This window comes from Amblyomma mixtum, chromosome 2, assembly GCF_055824585.1.
Source record: "Amblyomma mixtum isolate Tamu chromosome 2, ASM5582458v1, whole genome shotgun sequence".
In the NCBI taxonomy this organism is placed as follows: Eukaryota; Metazoa; Arthropoda; class Arachnida; order Ixodida; family Ixodidae; genus Amblyomma; species Amblyomma mixtum.
In genome coordinates this window covers 139131100-139151785 of record NC_143013.1, presented here as the reverse complement: position 1 = coordinate 139151785, position 20686 = coordinate 139131100, and the positions used below count along the sequence as shown (strand labels likewise).

The window sequence follows — 20686 nt, the reverse complement described above, 5'->3', positions numbered from 1 at the left end:
CCCTGATGAGCATTACAGTATGGACACATGGTGAAAAAAAGGGAACACTTGACAACACCAAAGTTGTAAATTGAATAAAACAAGGATCAAATAGACTGCCCTAGATCGAATAGATAGGTGGGTATTGCAATAAGGCGTGTAGTAGAAAATACAAACACTTCATTCCACCAAAGTTGTAATATAGAGTAATTGTTTTTTAGGGTTTAACGTCCCGAAGCAACTCAGGCTATGAGGGACGCCGTAGTGAAGGGCTATGGAAATTTCGATCACCTGGGGTTCTTTAACTTGCATTGACATAGCACAGCACACGGGCGTCTACAATTTCGCCTTCATCGAAATGCGGCCGCCGCGGCCGGGATCGAACCCGCGTCTTTCGGGTCAGCAGCCGAGCGCTGTAACCACTGAGCCACCGCGGCGGGGCTTATATAGAGTAAGAAATACGCAGTCAACACAGGTGATCGATCAGTGGACAAGAGGAGAAAAAAAGGCAAACCTATGCAAATTTACTAAGTGCGTAGGAAAACCTTGCCCGATCTTCAGGAGTTTCAATAATACCATGACGCAGCCGATTCCACTGACTAATACTGTGCGGGAAAACGAAGTCTTGTATACAGACCGGCGGTAAAATATTTCTGTAATCATTAAGCAGTGATCGCGCCGTTAACACACGTAAGTCGGTGCATGTAAATATACACCTTTAGCAGACCGTGTACCGTTTTACCGTTGCCGGTACAGGAGTACCGGTAGCCCGCGCGCAGTCAATGCGCATGCGAAGATCGCCTCACATGGCGTCAAGTACCCGGCACCTGTGCGCGTGCGTGCGGCACCGGGATCAGTCAGTGCGTGCTCACTTGCGGTGGACGGGCTCCCGCTACTCCGGCAAAGTTAGGGGTAACACCGTACACGGTATGCTCAAGGTGTCTAATGGTTTGGTTTATGGGGTTTAACGTCCCAAAGCGACTAAGGCTATGAGAGACGCCGTAGTGGAGGGCTCCGGAAATTTCGACCACCTGGGGTTCTTTAACGTGCACTGACATCGCACAGTACGCGGGCCTCTAGAATTTCTCCTCCAAAGAAATTCCAGCCGCCGCGGCCGGGATCGAACCCGCGTCTTTCGGGTCAGCAGCCGAGCACCATAACCGCTGAGCCACCGCGGCGGCTCAAGGTGTCTAATATCTACCTTTAGGTAACGGTGCTTCATTATACAGTACTTCCCCAAAACATGTCCCGCAGGACCGGTTATTTTACACTGATCTTTTCGAGCTGACCCGGAGCCCAAGCCTCTCTGCCACGCGTCTCGTGTATCTCCATCGTCCTCGGACAGTCCGCTCTGGAGAGATGTCGCTGCTACAATATAAAGAAAATACTGTGTCTATCACCTCGTCGAGAGTAGATGTAAGCAAAAACGCCGTCCTGGAAAGGCGTAGGATAGTGTAAGCGAAGTCATACATGCAGCCTCATTCGTGTCTTGGGGAGCGTCCTACATCAGCCGATTTTCTTTCCTAAGCTTTCCTTCGTGAGCTACAGCGCGATCGGCTTTCTTTGCCGCTTTTTGTATGTGGAGAACTGCACGAACAGAGCTCGTTACGGGCCGTGGTGATAGATGGCGTAACAGGACATGTATCGCTAGGGCGCAGCGCTGGCATCGAGGCACCCTATGTATCGCTAGAGTTACTGTACGCCGGCGGGCTCATCACGTAATGACGGCAACTAACGCGGCGCTGTCGCCTCGCTCAAGTGTCACTAGGACTGCGCGTGCGCGTATCGGGCTGCAAGGCAGAACTTGGGCTCATGTTGGGCTCCATCATGCCGTGCGCTGGCTCTTACTAACCACGCTAAAACGAAGACGCTGTTGCTTGCGCTGGCGGCAGAAGCGCAGCACGTACGCACCAGGGGCACGTGAACTGAAAGTTTCGCAAATATTCGCTGAGGTTCGGCTGCGCGTTCTACTTCGTTCTGGCACCAAGGACATCCGCAGTGCTCGGGCAACTGGAGAAAAATGCATTTCATGCTTAAATAACACCTAACATGTGGCACCCACGACAAACCAATTTCCTAAATCAAATGGAAGCTCTTAAAGTCCATCCACATATGGATTCATCCTGTTTTAGTGGGCCTCTGAGAGCAGTATTCATGCCTTCGACGACATGTTTCGTCCGTGAAGTGAAAATGAGCCTGATTTACACATTGTGCTAAGCAGTGCACTATGGAAACGCTCCACACACGGAATGTGTTCTCAGGTTTTGAATTGGTTACGAGAGAGTGACTACCACTAATGGTGCTCTCGGATACAATTGCTGCCGTTGCCTGCCATCGCTACCACGGTGCGCTTAACTACAGCTTTAAATATCCATGCAGAGCAGTACCGCGTCAATGTTTGTGACTAGCAGAGGCTTATTTAACCGCTCTTCGTTATTGTTCGGGAAAGCCTCTTTTCAGATCACATGATGTAATGTGTAAGATATCGGGTGAAGTAATTGCACCACAGCTGACTGGAGCTTGTTCTCAACGGTTTATGTATCGTCAAGGCTCCGACGACGCATTCAGAGACTTGCTTTGGAATTGTAAAGGAAGAGGAGAATAAGCGTTTAGTATCTACAAATGCCTATGTATAACAACTTCGTCATCAGCAGTCGCACTTCATAGACGGGCGCAAACACCGACCTCACCCTTGTTTTCCGGTACGCACACCTTCTCTTTGAATAGATGTGAAAAAATACGTGACGTACTCACAATCGCCACCTTCACGGCACAAACATACGAACACACTAACCGAGTATGTGTGCCATAATGACACGTTTGAGCATTCCTTTTTCCCTCTCTACATTAGTGAATGGAATCGCTTGGATCGTAACATCACCTGCACTCAATCCTTATCATCATTCGTGTCGCAGATAGAGCATTTGTCGTAATGCACAGTGGCGATGCAGCAACCGTGACTGCAAATCTAGGCAAGAAGACAACCCCTTCTAACTTGTCATGTATGCGATTTTGAGTGCATTTTGAAATTGTGCCTACCATTGTCGAAGATCTGTTCTGTATATCCTTTTGCTATGGCCAATTCACTTTTCCCTACCTTTGCTTTTATGCCATGTTTGCTGCCTTTGAATAATATGTTTATATTTGTTTTTTGCACTGTACTAATTGCCCCTGCTATGGTCTTGCAATAAGACCAGCAGTATTGTAAATAAATAAATAAATAAATAAATAAATAAATAAATAAATAAATAAATAAATAAATAAATAAATAAATAAATAAATAAATAAATAAATAAATAAATAAATAAATAAATAAATAAATAAATAAATAAATAAATAAATAAATAAATAAATAAATAAATAAATAAATAAATAAATAAATACGCTTCTATACGACAGGATGCCTTAGGTAATCTGCTGTCGCCATTATATGTCTTGCCCATGTTCGTTTCCTCTGCTTGATGTCAGCTAGGATATGATTACCTAGGGCTGCTAGCCTAGCCCAGCCGTCTCTATTTCTGTCTCTATATGTTAAATCTATTATTATGTTCTGCATATCTCGTTGCGCTCTCCGCTATTTCAGTTGAAGCATTTTCGCATGGCCATTAATCAGAGACGACATGTTCAATTCGCCGAGTCTTTTCTTTCGTACTCTGACACTCGGCGCTTCAAGTTTTCGCCGAAATTTAGCTATGTGTTGCTCATCACAGGTTTTTCTTTCACCAGGTGCAGCATGCAAGGTGAAACAAAATTAGTTCCCTGTTGTCTTAGCTGTAAAAGCTGTCATGCCTATTTTCGCGCTTACGAGATATCTTCTATTAATCAGTGATTTTTTACGCTGTTTTGTTTGTTACAGAACTTAGCCGGATAACGGCATTTACTTACCACTCAAAGGTGTGAAGTTCATAATGTTTTTTGCTGTGTAGCCAGGGGATGACATCAGCTTCACGGTTGTGTTTCTGAAATATAAGATAATATTTCTTTTTTAGACACGTATTCGAGGTCGATGAAAAAGCGCAGGAGCAGCAATCATCGGCCAGTTCATGCGTACAGGGCTTGACCACGTCTCAGCTACATGCACGTCATCGCAACCCGCACTGTCCCACCTTAACCATGCACCACTTATACCATCACTGCAAAAGCGCAGTTTAGATTGGTAGTGCGTTTCAGAAGCGTGTGACAGGCACGTGTCCGCAGTGCGTCCAGGAAGTAAACAATGAAACTCAAGTTGGGGGAAAAGGAAATGAAATTTTCAATGACGGGGCAGACATAGCTAGCGCAGGATGGCGCTAATTGGAGGTCAGCGTTAGAGGAATTAGTTCTGCGCGGCACGCAATCCGACTAATATCACTGCTGCCCAACCCTACCTGCTGACATCTGACAGCACATCAGGACCTAGTCGGACTTTATATAACAAAAAAAAAAAAACCTTTGCAAGCTCGGAAGCTCTTGCAAGCAAGATATTACCTCGACAAAACCACAACAGAATATCCGGGCGAAACAAGGGGGGGAGAATAGATAAGACATGGCGCAGACTCGTCTTTCCTACTCTCCTCCTTGTGCTAGTGCGCCGTTTCGCCTAGATATGCCATATCAGCTTGCCCATCAGCTTTGTGTTTTTCTTCACAACACAGCCCCTTCTTAACGCCGGCGACCGTCAAGGGTTGAGGAGAGACGGGTTCTGGGGCCGACATGGGGACCACTCGCGTAAGGTTCCTGTCTCTGCAGCTTTTTCAGGCACTTGGAATGGCCTACGGCGTCGGATTTTCCTAATGGGTATTCGAGGGAGCCAGCAGGAGTAGCGAAAGAAGTGATGGATTCAAGAGAGTTATCGCGAACTTTCTCACCATTCTGTGACCCCCCGTATTAAAACCCTCCCACAGCAATGTGCTACTGGTGATGTAGGCATAACGAAAAAATAAATAAATTAATTAATTAATTAATAACATTGAATTGCGGGTGCCGCGTGCATAGCCAGATAATCAGAAGCGAGAGCATTGCCCAACGGCACAGCAGCTGAAGCTTCGAAGTTTACATCGCACGTGTACTGCTGTGTCACGGTGCCCCCGAAGCACTCACTGTAGGCCGAGAAACATTCGAGCTTACGGATTACTCTGTAATTTTATGAAGTATGGAAGAGCAAGTTTATAGAGTATGCAAACTGCAACTCACAGCGTCTTGCTTGGTGGGAACTCGAAATACACGTAAGCTGAGCTTTCCGCAATGTCACCCGTCTGAGTACCACTGACGCATTTGGTCGTACCGCCCAAATATGGATCTTCTTCATAGTCTCTATAAATCATATGCCACGTTTCCTCCAGGGGAAAGCACTGAAATAAAGAATAGCTCATTCATATTTAAAACTGCGCGAACAAAACAAGGACCGAGCAAGAACACAGAAACACACACAAGCGCCGAAATATGAACGATTCAGACCTACTAGCCCGCCAGAAGATACTTTAAAGAATAGCACAGCGTTTAATTTCGAAGAAAATCCATAGTCTCCATTCAATTATAAGAGCTCAGGGGCACAGAAAAGGCGTCAGAATTCTTATTGCACTCAATAGCCTACGCGTTCGGATCTATCTTTTTTTGGCTTCATGTGAGCATGACGAAAAAGACAGGTAGGCTGCAATCGTTTTCTGGCCAGAGTTCTCTGGGCTACGCGAAGAGCGCCGCATTACGACAGACGCTTTCGTTCGAAAAGTGATGTCAGTAAATATTTAACAAATTTCTTGTTGGCGTCGTTGTTGTTGCGACTAAAGAAAGAATGAAAGTGCTCGGGCCTGAACACTGGCTCGAGTTGAGCATCAGTCATTGCCACGGGCAGACAGGGAAGAGGTGAAAGTGATGCGAGAGGAAAGATAGAACGAAGAGAAGCGCGCCACAACAACCGCGTCCGCCGAAGCGAATGCAAAGGCCTTGGCAGCAGGTGCCACTTGCGGCAAGGAGCCCTCGCGAAAAACTGCGAGAGCCCCAGATCCGAGCACTGAATGGCCAGTAAGCCACGTTCACCCAACACATCTCTTCACAACCGTGGCTTCCACCGTTGCGTGGAGGGATGTCCTAGGTGGCAGCAATAAAACGCTAGAGATTTGGCCGTCAAAAAAGGCTAAGATGAAATACCAAGCTGACACGAGCCCTATTTAACTAGTTGCAATGTCGCAGTCACTAACGAATTCACATCAACTAGCCCAACTGTCTTCCATGAACCTGTACGCGCACGCAATACTTATATACTGATAGAGCAAAACGAAGGCACTGGTCCAGGCCGACGCCCTATATCATGTTTCATTTTCTACTGAGCTTTTAACACATGCCCCTATACTAGTGAGTTTTGTGAATCGTTTGGCATACACTCGAAGGCATCATATATTTTTGTTTTCTTAAGTGGCAATACCGTATTTGTCCTTTTTATGTTTTGAAAACGTTGATATGCACTTCATTCTATAAAGCAAAGTATTGAAAAAAAGTGTTGGCATACTCATAATTACGTTTCAATGCCTTGTTACGCAATTTGAGCAGCCTAACATCAAATTTCTATAACTGCTGCAACAAATCCGCCTATGGACGAGTTACACCTTGGTGTGGCAGTTGTCGGCGGGGTGAAAAATGCCAAGAAGTCTGCCAGGCCATCTCGTCCAGAGGAAGCGTTTGTGTTCTCCATGTCACCACCTCTTAGACGATAGCGGACACTATGAGAGCGAAGAGATGTTCAAGGAGTGAACGATCGACGCCGAGAACAATCGACACATTAACTAAGCAATGTTGTCAGTGGCGGCTTTTTGGTGGCTCATGCCAGTGAGTGCGCCCGCATGCAACGATTTAAAGAGGTTAAAATGGACGTACACGGCTTACACGCAAGGTCTATTGCTTTCTAAAAATAACGAGATTGCGACTGCAACGCCTTGCTACCTCAGTTTTCATTATAGCATGTTTGCCTGCCTTCTCATCTCTGATTTTCCTCATTTCGGAAAGGGATTGCGTCAGCTTTCTGTGCTGGTTGATTGAGTCTGCTCTTTTTTTTTCCTTTATTTGTTTCTTAGAACGTGTCTAAGGGGAGGCCGAAGCTAAAGGCGTAACAACGCCTGACGGGGCCTCGGCCCCCCAATACAAATTCAGCCCAAAATATTAATTATTACATTGCGGCAAGCGGCACTGCACTTGTGAGTCAAACAAAACATTTGAACATCTGATAATGAAATGTAAATAAATGCATAAAAACACGGTATAGTAGCAAGGCTAAAATAATGAACTTTGGGACAGAGAAAGCACAGAACATTTTTTCTTATCTGGCTTCCTTCTTTCTAGTGGATAATACGCATGCAAAAACACACAACGTATTTATAAAGCAAAGGAAAAACCGCTTGAAACCAAAACATTTTTACACTCTTTTTTGAATACAGGAAATCTTTTGTTGAAATCTACATTGAAATCGGTTCTGTTCAATATCTTAATTGTTTGAAAGTTTAATGTTTGTCGTCCATAGTTTGTTCTTATAGCTGGTAGTCTAAGTGTTGGGTTTCGGATTGAATAGCCAGATGAATTACCTGAGGAAGTTGGATAGAGTTTGTATTTATGAATCCATAGAAGTAACTTGAAATAGTACACCTGGTCAGCCCGGAGCATAGAATATTTTGTGAAAAGTGGTTGTGTGGGTAAGTTTATGATGTTTCCATGGAAGTTTTCGCACATTGTTAAGATTCTTTTTTGTAGGACCAATAACCTGTTGTAGTTAGAATATGTCGTTGTGCCCCATGTTAAGGTGCCATAACAAAACCTGGAGTAGAATGAAGAGTGATACAATTTTATTTTCAGCCACGTTGGTAATAGACTCTGTATTCTGCATATGCTACCCTTTACTCGGGAGAGATCAGTGGTGAGCTTAAGAATATGGCCCGTCCATGAAAGATCCTTAGAGAACCAGACTCCCAGAAATTTTTGTTCACTTACTTGGCGGATCAGCGTGTTTTCAAACTTTATATTCATTGCATAGGAGTCTTTTTATTGATTGGCTTAAAAACGACATATTTAGTTTTACTAGTATTTAGTCCTAGCCGATTCATTCGTAACCATGTAGAGAGATTAGAAAGGTAAGTGTTAACTGCTTCTTCCAGGGATTCATTTGACTGGGCCTTGAAGAACACATTTGTATCATCGACGTACATTATTAATTCGGGAGAACTGGGTATTCTTGCCATATCATTAATGTACACCAGGAATAGCAGCGGCCCTAAAATGGATCCCTGGGGAACGCCATTCAGAACTGCCAATCTGCTTGATAACATTTCGTTAGCAGATACACATTGATACCGGTTGTATCATCGGCGTACATTATTAATTCGGGAGAACTGGGTATTCTTGCTATATCATTAATGTACACCAGGAATAGCAGCGGCCCTAAAATGGATCCCTGGGGAACGCCATTCAGAACTGCCAATCTGCTTGATAACATTTCGTTAGCAGATACACATTGATACCGGCTGTGAAGATATGTTCTGATCAATGCCAGTGGGACTCCTCTTACTCCATATGTTTGTAATTTATTAAGCAGTATATTATGCTGTACGGTGTCGAAAGCTTTCCTTAAGTCTAGAAACAGACCAAGTGTCAGGTGCTTGTCTTCAATGTTTTCAATTATTTCATCTTTTATATTGATGAGTGCCTGTTCTGCAGACTTATTCTTCTGAAACCCACACTGAGCACTACTAATTATATGATGCTTTTCAAAGAAGCTCGACAGCCTGACATATATGGCACGTTCGAATATTTTTGAAAACACTGGTAGAACCGAAATAGGCCTGCAGTTGTTAACATCGGTTCTTCCGCCACCCTTATAAACAGGAGTTACTTTAGCAATTTTTAGTTCCTCGGGAAATTCTCTAGACTGGAGCATCTTATTTATAATATCACTCAATATCAGGCTAAGTGTATTTGCAACATGTTTTATGGGTGGGACTTTTATGCCATCTACTCCAGCAGCGACACTATTCGACAGACTTTGAATTATGTTATATATTTCAGTAGGTGTCGTTGGTACAAGCATAATAGATTCGAGTTGCTGCTCTGATACCAGACTGCATATTTCATCACGAGCCTCTTCCCACGAGCCTATGGTAATGAAATGTCTATTCGTTTCTTCAGCAACTTCAGTTACGGGAACTGGCCATAGTATGTAATCGTTACTGCGTAAATTAACAGTTTTTAGTAGCGCTTGCTTGCATTGTTTCCTGTGTGTCTTCTACTTCTTTTTTTCGCTCTCGTAAACTTCACCTGGAAAATTTAGGAGAATGGCAAAGCCCAATCTCTGTAGGTCCTTCGCGGTTATCACTCTGCTTAAAAAAGCCTGAGGCTTCCGTTAGCGCCACTCTGTAGAAATCTTGTCTTCATGCCTAGTCTAGGTTCACGGGATCGAAAAGAAAACTGATTTTGTTTTTGTTTCTTTGCACAACGTGTTCACCGTTTTGCCTACCTTGCCGATGCGATGAAAGAATAAGAACAACATCAGAACACCTGCTTTTTGTGGTGCTTAACGGGGCGTAAGACACAGTGAACCTCAGTTGCGATGATCCCAGTGACGCAATCCGCTCTCGGCAAGAAAAAATGTTAGTAGTTTTTCCAAAGATCTGCAGTCTGCCGTAGCTAGCTCTTTCCACTGATTTTTTTTTAGTTCGCATTGATTTATTTTTATTTATTTATTTACTTTTATTGTAACAAAATACTGGCGCAACTAGGACGGACAATATAACCCACGGCATGCCAATGCAACAAAAACTGAGGAATAGGATATATGATGTAGCAGTGTTACTCAAACTAATAAATTCTTGCACTACCACATTGACTACGAAAACCAAAAAGAAGAACCGCGCAGAAAGGTGGGAAAGGTGGGATTTACAGAAAGGGGGGAAAATTGCTGTGCAAAACAGAAAATGGCAAATACGAGGTCTGTTAGAAAAGTATGCGACCTTTGGCCGAAGAAAAAAAACTGGCATAACTGGAGCGTTAGAAACCTAATAACCTTCAAAGTAGTCTCCTTGGGGCTCCATATACATCTACCAGCGGTGCTGCCATTGTTGGAAGTATTCCGAAAAGGCCCTTTTCGGAATGGAATTTAGCTCAGCTGTCGTTGCAGCCATAATGTCCTTTCTTTTCTGAAATCGCGCTCCTTTTAATGGCCTCTTGATTTTAGGAAACAGCCAGAAGTCGTAGAGGGACATATCAGGAGAGTAAGGAGCCTGTTGAACTACAGGAGTCTGGTTTTTCGCCAGAAAAGTCTGAATCAAATGCGAGGAATGTGCAGGAGCAATGCCGCGAGAGATGCGCCAATTTCTTGTTGACCTCAATTCCGGTCTCTTGCGCCGCACAGCACCACGTAGGCGATGGAGGACATCCCTGTAGTACTCTTTAGTCATTCTTTGATCCGGTGGGGTGCGTACTCGTGGTGTGCCACACAGAGGGAGTCAAAAAAGCAGTAAGAAAAAATTTGACATTCCTGCGCACTTGGCGGGCGCAGACTTTGGTCTTGGTGACGTGGAATGCGTCCTCTGTGACGACTGGGATTTGGTTTCCGGGTCGTACCCGTACACTCAAGACTCGTCACTAGTGATTACGGCGTCGGTGAAGTCAGGGTAACTGTTTGTGGAATCCAGCATCTCCTGTGAGACTTCAACACGAAGCTGCTTTTTCTCCACCGTCAGCAGCTTCGGCACGAATTTCGCCGCAACTCTCTCTATGGCCAAATCTTCGGTGATAATAGAATGTGCAGAAAAATTGCTGATGTCCACCTCCTCCGCAATTTCTCGGATAGTCACACAACAGTCCCGGATCACCACAGAGTTCACTTCGGCAATTACCTAGTAATTTAGGCATGTTGATGGCCGACCGGGGCGTGGCTCTCTCTGCACAGATGTGCGGCCGTCTTTAACCCAGTTGCACCACTGCTTAATCTGTGGGCTGCTCATAGCATCATCACCGAAAGCCGTCTGAACATTTCGAATGGTTTCCCCTTGGCTATCGCCAAGTTTCTGGCAAAATTTGATGCAGTAGCGCTGCTCCTCTCGCTCCGCCATTTTGCTTGCACTAAAAAACCGACGAGAGCACTGCGCACTGCCTCACTCAAACGCTGCTTCCCAGCGACTGATGCTATCGGCAGGCGGGAAAAAATTCGTGCATGCGCACGAGGGTTCAAGGTCGGCTGCTGTAAGCGCGCTTGTTTCATATCCATCAGGTGTTCGCAAAAAAAAGTAAAGTCGGATACTTTTCTAACAGACCTCGTATATCACAGAATGAGGACGTTTAAATGCATACAGAAAAGTGCGTTGTGAACACTTCTTATGTGTGATTATTTTCATAATCGTCATCAGCGCGACTACACCCACTGCAGTGCAAAGGCCTCTCCCATGTCTGTCCAAATAACGCTGTCGTTTGCCACCTGGGGCCGCCGTATCTGTCCAAACTTCTTAATCCACTCCGCTACCTTTATGGACCGGCGGTTGTCTTGCCTTCGCATTACATGTTCCGCCCAAGCCCATTTCTTCCTCTTCATTTCGATTGGGATGTCATTAACCTGCGTTTGTCCCCTCACCCGCTCTGCCTGCTTCGGGTTTCTTAACGTTACGCCTATCATTTTTCTTTCTATTGCTCGCTTCGTTGTAATTCAGTTGAACCCTTTTCGTTAGCCTTCCCGTTTCTGTCCCAGAGGACAGCACCGGTGAGATGCAGCTGTTGTATACTTTTCTCTTGAGGGATATTGGTAAACTGCCATTCATGATCTGAGAGAACCTGCCATATGCGATTCACCCTATTCTTATTCGTCTAGTTATTTCCCTCTCATGATCCGGATCAGCGACCACTACCTGCCCTAAGTAGACATATTCGCTTACTACTTCCAGCATATTGGTACCAATTGCGAACCGCTGTTCTCTTGCGAGACTGTTGAACGTTACTTTGGTTTTCTGCATGTTTATTTTTAACCCACTCGTTCTGTTCTGCTTGTCTAACTCACTGATCATGCTTTGTAGTTAATTTCTTGAGTGGCTTAGCAAGGCAATGTCATCGGGGAATCGCAAATGACGGATGTATGTGGGGGTTGGTTATATTCTGTGAATTTTCTATCACCTGATTGATGGTGTGAATATGGTCTGTTGCCGAGTACCCTTAACGAAAGCCTCCCTGATCATTTGGTAGATTGAAGTCTAATGTTGTCCTGATTCTATTAGCGATTGCCTTAATAAATGCCTTGTAGGCAACGGAGAGTAAGCTGATCGGTCTATAATTTTTCAAGTCCTTGACGTCTCCTTTCTTATAAATTAAGATAATTTTAGCGTTCTTCCAAGCTTCTGGTACGTTCGAGGTCATAAGGCATTGTGTATACAGGGTGGCTTGTTTTTCTGGCACAATCCGCCCTCCGTCCCTCAACAAATCTTCTTTTACCTGATCCTCACCACCTGCTTCCCCAGTTCGCATTGTCCCTGAGGTTTTCTTTACTTCCTCATTCTTTACTGCCGGGATGTTTCATTCTTGTGCGCTACTGGCTGTCTCATTAACGTTCAGATTACACTGGCTACTTAGAGATTTGCGTTGAACAATTCGGCTGTCTTAACTACCTTATCCGTATTGCTAAAGGCGTGGCCCTCTTTGTCTCAACGCATACATCTAGTTTTTGGCTATGCTTAGTTTCCTCTTCAGTTTTCGGGCTACCTCCGTTCTTTAGAATACGCTCGGTTCTCCGGATATTAAACTTCCGCATGTCGGCTACCTTGCGCTTATTAACTTGATAGCTTTGCCAGTTCTATTCTGTCTGTAGGGTTAGATGCTTTCATGCTTTCTCGTTTCTTAATCAGATATTTCGTCCCCTGAGATAGCTTGCCGTTATCCTGTCGAACCAGCCTACCACCTACTTTACCTACTTTAATGGGGCACTCCACAGCGTGAAAGCAGTGAGATTATCGTTCATGTTTGAACATTATGATTGTCTGCGTCAGTTAAAGCCGAACATTTATAGCCAGGCTCATCTTGAAGATGATTATGATGATCTGTTGTGCTGAGATACTGTGAATTCCTCCTCTTTCCCTCTTACTGCTAACTCATTAACGGGCTTCCACTTCACAGGTTGCCTCAGTTTCCTTTTGAAGTCTAAGCTAATTCGAGACCTTGCAATTCTGTGGTCGCTGCAACGCTTATTGCCAGTTAATGCCTAGTGCTCGTCCGTCCGCTAATTCATGGTAGCACAGTACGCGCCCGCCTCTTAGTACTGTGTACGTCTCACCTGTCCTCCTAACCTCACTAAGCCCTATGACATCCTATTTAATACCTGCTTGTTCCTCCAACAGCACTGATAGGCTAGCCTCATTCGATACATTTCTAGCGGTTATCGTTGCCAGGTTCAGTTTCCAATGACGGCCTGTCTGGAGCCAGAGATTCTTAGCACCCACCGCTGCGTCACAGGCGTGACCGTTGTCTTGGTCAATTGCTTCGCAGCCGCTGGGGACTGAGGGCCGATGATTCATAGAAAGTTATAGCTAAATACCACACCAGGGCGGAGAAATCTTGGTGTGGTGAGGGAGTGCGTGGCCGGTTCTAGTCACCGAGATGAGTCCGCACTCCAGGCCTGGAAATGCAAGTCCATCGACGAGCGGAGTTTTTCTTTTCATAGAAATTTTTTATGGGCTAGTTTATACGAGAAAAACTGTTACCACCTCTTCTGCAAAATTCTTTGATTGTAAAACGTCTATGGGAATGGGACTCCATTAGTACACGAAAAAAAAAGACTATTCATGTGTGATTTTGATTTAGAAAATATTGGCGGTTCTGAATACTAGAAATATTTAGCAGCGCGTGGGCTTTGAGGGAAGCTATATTGACAGGAAAATTTGACATGATTGAAGAAGTTTTTTACTCACTTTGGAGTTCTAGCAACTATGGCATAACAAGAGCGCATTGGGAATACAAGATAAAGTTATTTACTGTAAGACAACTCTCATGGCGTTCTTTACGCGGAGCATCAAGAAAGCCGGTCTATTGTAAAAAAAAAAATTATAGGTAAAAATTGTAAGACCGTGGCCCCAGCATTGGCCAGCCCTGAAAGCCTCTCAGGCACTGTTACGTTTCCTCGTGCCGCCGCTCCCCATTACAACTCGGTACTGCAAACGAATGCCGTCTAGAAAAACAAGCTTAAATATACGTCGCAAACTTCATTAGTGAAAGCCAGTTTTCTCGTTTTTGTACGTTCTGAGCAGCTCGCAGTAAGGAGGAATGAACAAGGAACTGGGTCCTGTCCTAGCATTTGAGGGCAACGACCCTGCTAAGTGTTTTTGCGTTAGTCAAAGTCGCTACTTCATTATTTACACTTTTTTATTATAATTTATACTTGGGCTCTATATCCTCTTTCAAATTCGTGAGTATTTAAACCCACATGATGGAAAAATCTGTCCGCCCGTCTGTTGCCTAGGCTGGCAATTGTAGAAAGGAGAATACGCCTCCTCAGCATATTAGTAACAGATGATCGTTTGCAATCATTGGATTCTATAAGCCTGGCTACATTCCGCTGGACGCGCTTCACTTGCTCATTGTTTTTGGTATGGTACGGACTCCAGCGGCTACTCTATGCCGGGTCGATTCATAGTACGATAAGCTTCAGGTTTCAAGCGAGACGCAGAGCCTTTTAATTTCTCGCGCAGGTAGCACAATTTCCTCTATGATTTCGAGCATATATCATTAAGATGCATATCCCATTAAATATTGAAAGCAATTGTTAGACCTAGCTACTTAGTGGAAGTGACTGGATTTATGCATTGATCAATTTTGTAAACGTGTTCTAAAAGATGTTTCTTTGTTGCAATTGTTGTTAATGCTGTTTTTGAAAAGTGAGTTTTCATTGTCCTTTGTTCACACCATTCCGCGAGCTTACAAGGACTTGCTATTCACTAGTTGCTGGCTGGAAGAATTCTTGATGACAGAGTAAATGACACAATCATCGGCAAACAGTTTCAGTGATAACTTCAACAACATGTTGAGCAATACACCACTGACGTGTATGAGAAACAGAAGCGTTCCCAGCACTGAGCCTTGCGTACACCAGACAAAACCTACAAAAACTCAGAGTTAATTCCACAACATTAACCAAACTGTCTACAATTCTGTAAATATTTTTGAAACCAACTGACAATTTTGTCTGTTATACGAATTTCATATAGCCTTTCAATACGCAAGCTCTGGGGTACACTGTCAAATGCCTTTGATAAATCCAGGAAATTGTGTTTTTTTGTTCGCGAGTATCAGAGGCCACGGAGAAGTAGTTATTACGAATACTAGCTGAGTTGTAGTCGTTACATTTTTGCGGAAACCATGCTGAAATTTGACGAAGAATTTGACCAATTCTGGATGGCTTGATATATGATCGGCTATTATATGCTCAAGCAACTCGCAACACGTTCATAGAGGCAAAATAGGTCGGTAGTTTCCGGCATTAGAATTTTCTTCGGACTTGAAGACTGCCACTGTTCCGGCAGCTAACCATTCATTAGGCATGAAAAGTGACATGAAAGTAGTAGAACATTAACAGTAGCCATGAAGAAATTCGTTAGGGATACCACTGGCGCAATTTATGTTTTCTTTTATGTTTAATAAGAGTATGAGTATGCCCTCGCGGCTTATACCCAAATTTGGCATGTTAGAACAAGAAGAAAATGCATTAACATTAACCTCCTTTTCCTTCTCCGCCTTTTTCCACCATCCTCGATTCCCCCCGTCAGCATCAGTACTAATCTTCGCAGCTCCGGTGTTGCAGATTCTTGGACTAGTTTAGATTCTTCTCGTCCGAATCGTCGAATTTGTCCTAACAAAGAAAGAACCTAGGCTTCGTGACGTGCTGCTGTTTCTCTTACCTCATTTCGGTTCTTCGACATGGAAGCGTGCTCGGTCTCGGTGGCTGCTTACGCGGAGTCATGTGCTCAATCTCAATCACCATTCTTCAGCACTCAGTCACTATTCTTCCAGCTGGGCAATACATTCTGCCTACCTCGACGCATTTGTTTCTTGACTTACTGTACTGTTCGCTCGGTTTTATTCTGCCCTAGCGGGATCAGTCGCCTTGGTCGCCTCCTAACTTTTATGCGCGGCTGCTTGAATTCACCGCTGCTGACCTGGCCGTTAGCACTTGCTGTCGAGAATGCGCTTTGGAAAAATTTATACTCACACCGTTCCGTTGTGTACTCGAAGAAAAAAATGGTCTAAATGGGGATGAATGTGTTAGTCAATATGGAGACGAATTAATTTACCAGTAACATTAGTTATTTTGGGGAGTAATTTAACTGCTTACCCTTCGGTTGCAAGCCGCATGCGCTATTCACTCGAACACTGTTGAACTGCTCTGGGGCTCCAAATAGCTGCCCTATATGTTAAATACGAAAAATGTGCGTGCAAACCGCTCAAGTTTTATTCTAATGTATTGCTGTTGTGGTGTAAATTACGTTTCTTTTATTGTTATCGTTTTAGACAGGATGCTGTGGAAAAACTTTTAAAATAGTTATAATGCTTCTAAGTTTTTGCACAGCGATAGTGACCTAGCCTGCTATTGCAACAGCTTCGTAGCCACATATCTGCACAGCCGTGAACGTGAATCCGCTTAGGCTTTGGCGTAGAGTATGTCATTTAGTCTTCAATGACCGGCAAGTAAATATTGAAGCTCCTAGACAGAAACATCGGAGACAGTGTTTTACTTTTCTTTGTTCTTTGTTGCAAAGAGCGGCAGATGAACGGTTTCCCACTTATGAGCACCCGTTTCGCTAAATGCTCTGCATGCTTAGACAATACAAATTATTTGATTTAAGACAAAGAATATAAATTACTCGAATATTTGCCGCATGCTAACGCATATTTGCTAGCTACATGTTTCATAGATCGTTGCATACGTATAAGCATACATGTGCGCATTCTTAGACCCGGCGGCTCGGATTACAAAAGCCTCTCTCGATGCAGCAGTATGCTCGCCTGCGCACGGAGAGCGACGCTGCTCATCGTTTTGTGGAATGCTCAGTCTCTTTTCCGCCGTATAACCATTAAAACTTTGAGAACCTCTTCGTTTATAAAATATTTTTCATGTTATATTTCGCCTATAAGTGACGTCGAGTGGCTGACTCTGATATGGGCATATTCACCTCTGTTTCATCTTGAAATGGAGAGAGGTCCGGATTCAAGTCGAGGAGAGTTTGACCGGCCCCGCACGCAAGGGCACTCAGCAAGACGACTAGCAGGAGTTTTACTGCACCCATTATGGGATCATCATGAGACTTCTAAAGATGTGAGTATGAACTGGGCTGTCTCTGCAGCCTAGGCGACTGTTGGCTGCCTCTTATATGCATTGCAAAAGGCTGGACACAGGTGACCTGAATAGCGAAATTCCTGACTGAAAATATGAGAGACAGCTTAGCTGTATGTTTTCCACCTACTCTTCACGAAAAACAGCGCCAAGGACAGTGAGTGGCTAAAATTTCTATACAAATAGGACTCTCAATTCAAGGCAGGAAAGAAAAATATAATCGAGAGCGGACGGCGCAGATGTTTCGCTTATTGCCTCGTGTTTGCAGTGGTATAAAGACATGCCGTGCCACAGACGGAATGAAGTCAAAATCAGTTGTAGCTAGTATCCTAGACGAAACGAAATGCAATCAGTGCGGCCGACGCATTTTATCATATTCCATCAGGTGTCATGCCACGCTTGGCCGCGAGTACATGACAGAAAATGTCACCCATGCGAAACGTTTGGAGGTTTAAAACGATAACAATCATTCTTTTTATTCTCCTACATTTTTTTAGACCCACGTGCTTCAGTCTTCATAGTTGACGGATGCATGCGGCGCTGGGACATTGTCATTCGAATATGAAGGGCGGGGGTTAAGTTATGCATGTTTTGTCAAAATCTGTACAGCATGCATCATATCTTCAGGTTGCTTTTTTTCTAGAATACAAATCTGCTTTTATTCAGGTAATGCACTTCGGTGACAAAAATATTGTGAATAGGGAGGCCACATAGCTGGCGCCTCTATCGACACCTGTTATGTATCCTAAGAAAAGAAATATGATTCGGGCGATTTTGTCGCGTTTTTTCCAGTTACGTTTACAAATCAATTTCGTCAGTTCGAGATAAAAACGAAGAGTTGAGCACACCGCAATTTGAAAGAATCTAAATGATTTCTGCTTTTGGTATGAAGATGAACAGACAATTGTTTGCACACCCATGTAATTCATGTGCAGAAAACAACACGAAAGCCTTTTTTAGTAAGAAAAAAATGTTGTTTTTGCGCTTTTGGGCCGAGAGTAGATTCTATACATACAGCACATTTTAAAAGCCAGAACTGATGGGCGAGTTGGTTATGCATGGTATGATTGAAACAGCGCAAGGCCGAAGGCCAAAGAAAAGAGCGGAAGAAAGAATGAAACGGACAACGCAGCGTGGAACCAACAACTGATGTTTATTTGGCACGCTGCACGTATAAATACATTTAGGCACCAAAATAGAAAAACAACGCATAGAGCTCATTCATGCACCCGGATCCCTGCAAGCCAACACAAGCTAAGATGTGCAGTTCAGGAAGCGAAGTTTTTTTGTGATAAAAATACTGATGCAACACTTACACATGTATGTTTTTTACGGTTAAGACGTATAAAAATGATGTGCCGTTCCGTGTCATTGTTTCCGAGAAAGGTTCTTGGCAAAAATGTTTACGACAGTTCCTGAAAGAAAAACTAACACAACAACCAGTTGACGATCCCTTCCAGGTTAAGATTAGCCTTGACGTGATTAGCACTTTAGACTACTGCCATGACAAGCAACTGTGTGCTTTTTCTATTGACGTAAAGGACTTGTACTACTCCATTTCGCATGACAGTCTCCTTTTGTGCATTAGGGACGTCATTGAAAATTATGGTGCCATTCGCTTTCAAAACGCAGCTGGCGTGTCGGTCGAAAGCTTTTTAGAATTGTTATTAGCCTACCTTGAATCTACGTATACAGAGTGTGAAGGTCGACATTTTATCCAGAAGAAGGGAATTTGCATAGGTTCTTGCATTGCTCCAATTTTCAGTGATTTCTTTTTAGCAATGCATGAAAGAGAACTAAATAACCGCTTAAATGGCACAGCTGTTGCGGCAGTTTGTTGCTTTGTGGATGACTATCTTGTTTTGCTCACCTGTGACCGCGAAGCTTTTAGTAGGGAAGTGTCCAAAGTTCGTGGTGTATTTTTTGTTGTTCTTGCCCCTTTAGACGTAACTCATCAAGTTCCTGTAGAGGACACAATCAGATTTCTACTTGAGCTTGCAGTTTTCACCTTGCAGTGTGTGCTGGTCTTTCGAGCCTAGGGCTAATAAACCGTTGCTATCATACAGTTCCGCGCACTCGAAGCTTGTTAAAAGAGGAATTGTCATGTCAAGCTGCAGGAGTGCACTTACAAAATCTTGTCTACATCAAGCCGAACGCAGCTTTAGTAACCAGGTAGAGAGGCTTACTGCTCGTGGCTATCCGCTTCACGTGCTTTCTTCTGTGGCCGAAGTTTTCTTGACGAAACTAAAATTCTCCCCAGTCCTGAATGTCAAACAAGTAAGCGAGTAGCAGCCACTCCCTATATTCACAAGATATCACATAGTTTGAAAAGTGTTGGTAAAATAGTCGAAGTGGATGTTGTTTTTTCGGCCCCCGTTAAGTTATCAAGCTTGTGCATGCGTGTCAACAACCTAGGGAAAACTATCCCTGATTGGCCGAAAAATCATGAGTCCAAATTCGTGGAGTGTCAAAAAAATGCCGTGTATTCTATTCCTCTCGCTTGTAATGGGTTTTATATTGTCCAGAAAGGACAGTGCTTAATTAATAGGCTCAGGCAACACCGCAACAATGTTGATAACAAAGAGTCTCGTAACCTTAGAATGCATTGCCGTGAGTGCGATTGCTCCCCACAGTTTAACTTTTGCCGAGCTGTTGCTGGAAACAGACCAGCTGTACCGTGAAATAATCGAGGCTTCGAATTTCAAGAAGTATGGTGATACATGTGTAAGTGCTCCATCAATATCTTTATCGCAAAAAGAACTTCGCTTCCTGAATTGCACATCTTAGCATGTATTGATTTGCAGGGATCCGGGTGCATGAATGAGCTCTATGCGTTGTCTTCTATTTGGGCGCCTAAATGTGTTTATAGGCACAGCGTGCCAAATAAATGTCAGTTGTTAGATCAGCGCTGTGTTGTCAGTTTCCCCTTTTCCTCTGCTCTCTTCTTTGGCTTTCGGCCTTGCGCTGTTTCAATCATACCAAGCACATTTTAGGACGAGGTGAGTGTGTTGATCCCTGAATGCGTAAACAAGATACCCTTACAGGCGCCAACACCTGCGACTGTCCTTCGCGCTATCTCAGCTGATGTCATTAAGTGGCGCATGACCACTGCGCCACCAAATGAGTCCATACTCTCACGGAGAGAGCCAACAAGCAGATAACAAAAATATACAGATTCAAGGCCCACATATTGCATTGCAGCACCATTTATTTACCCATTTAGAAGTATATGAACCGCTTCACTTCCCGCAGAATATTTTATTCTTCCCCTCCCTGTCGTCTGTTCGACGAAGATTTACTATCTGCCATCCCGTTGCAATTTTTCGGGGCATTATTTAAAAGAACAGCCGCCGCGGTGGCTCAGTGGTTATCGTGCTCGGCTGCTGACCC

At 44.0% G+C, this 20686-nt stretch overlaps 1 protein-coding gene across 1 annotated transcript in view; it reads right to left on the bottom strand.

The window, feature by feature from the left end:
* LOC149361083 (uncharacterized) overlaps window positions 1–17314 on the bottom strand; it is a 33078-nt gene extending 15764 nt beyond the window's left edge. Inside the window, exons 1-3 of the mRNA XM_089569452.1 lie at window positions 17136–17314; window positions 5152–5309; window positions 3865–3938 (exon numbers count right to left, since the gene is read on the bottom strand). Of these exons, the coding sequence (XP_089425578.1) occupies window positions 3865–3938; window positions 5152–5309; window positions 17136–17249 (346 nt within the window). The 5' untranslated portion in view covers window positions 17250–17314. The remainder of the gene's footprint in view (window positions 1–3864; window positions 3939–5151; window positions 5310–17135) is intronic.
* Window positions 17315–20686: the final 3372 nt, after the last annotated feature.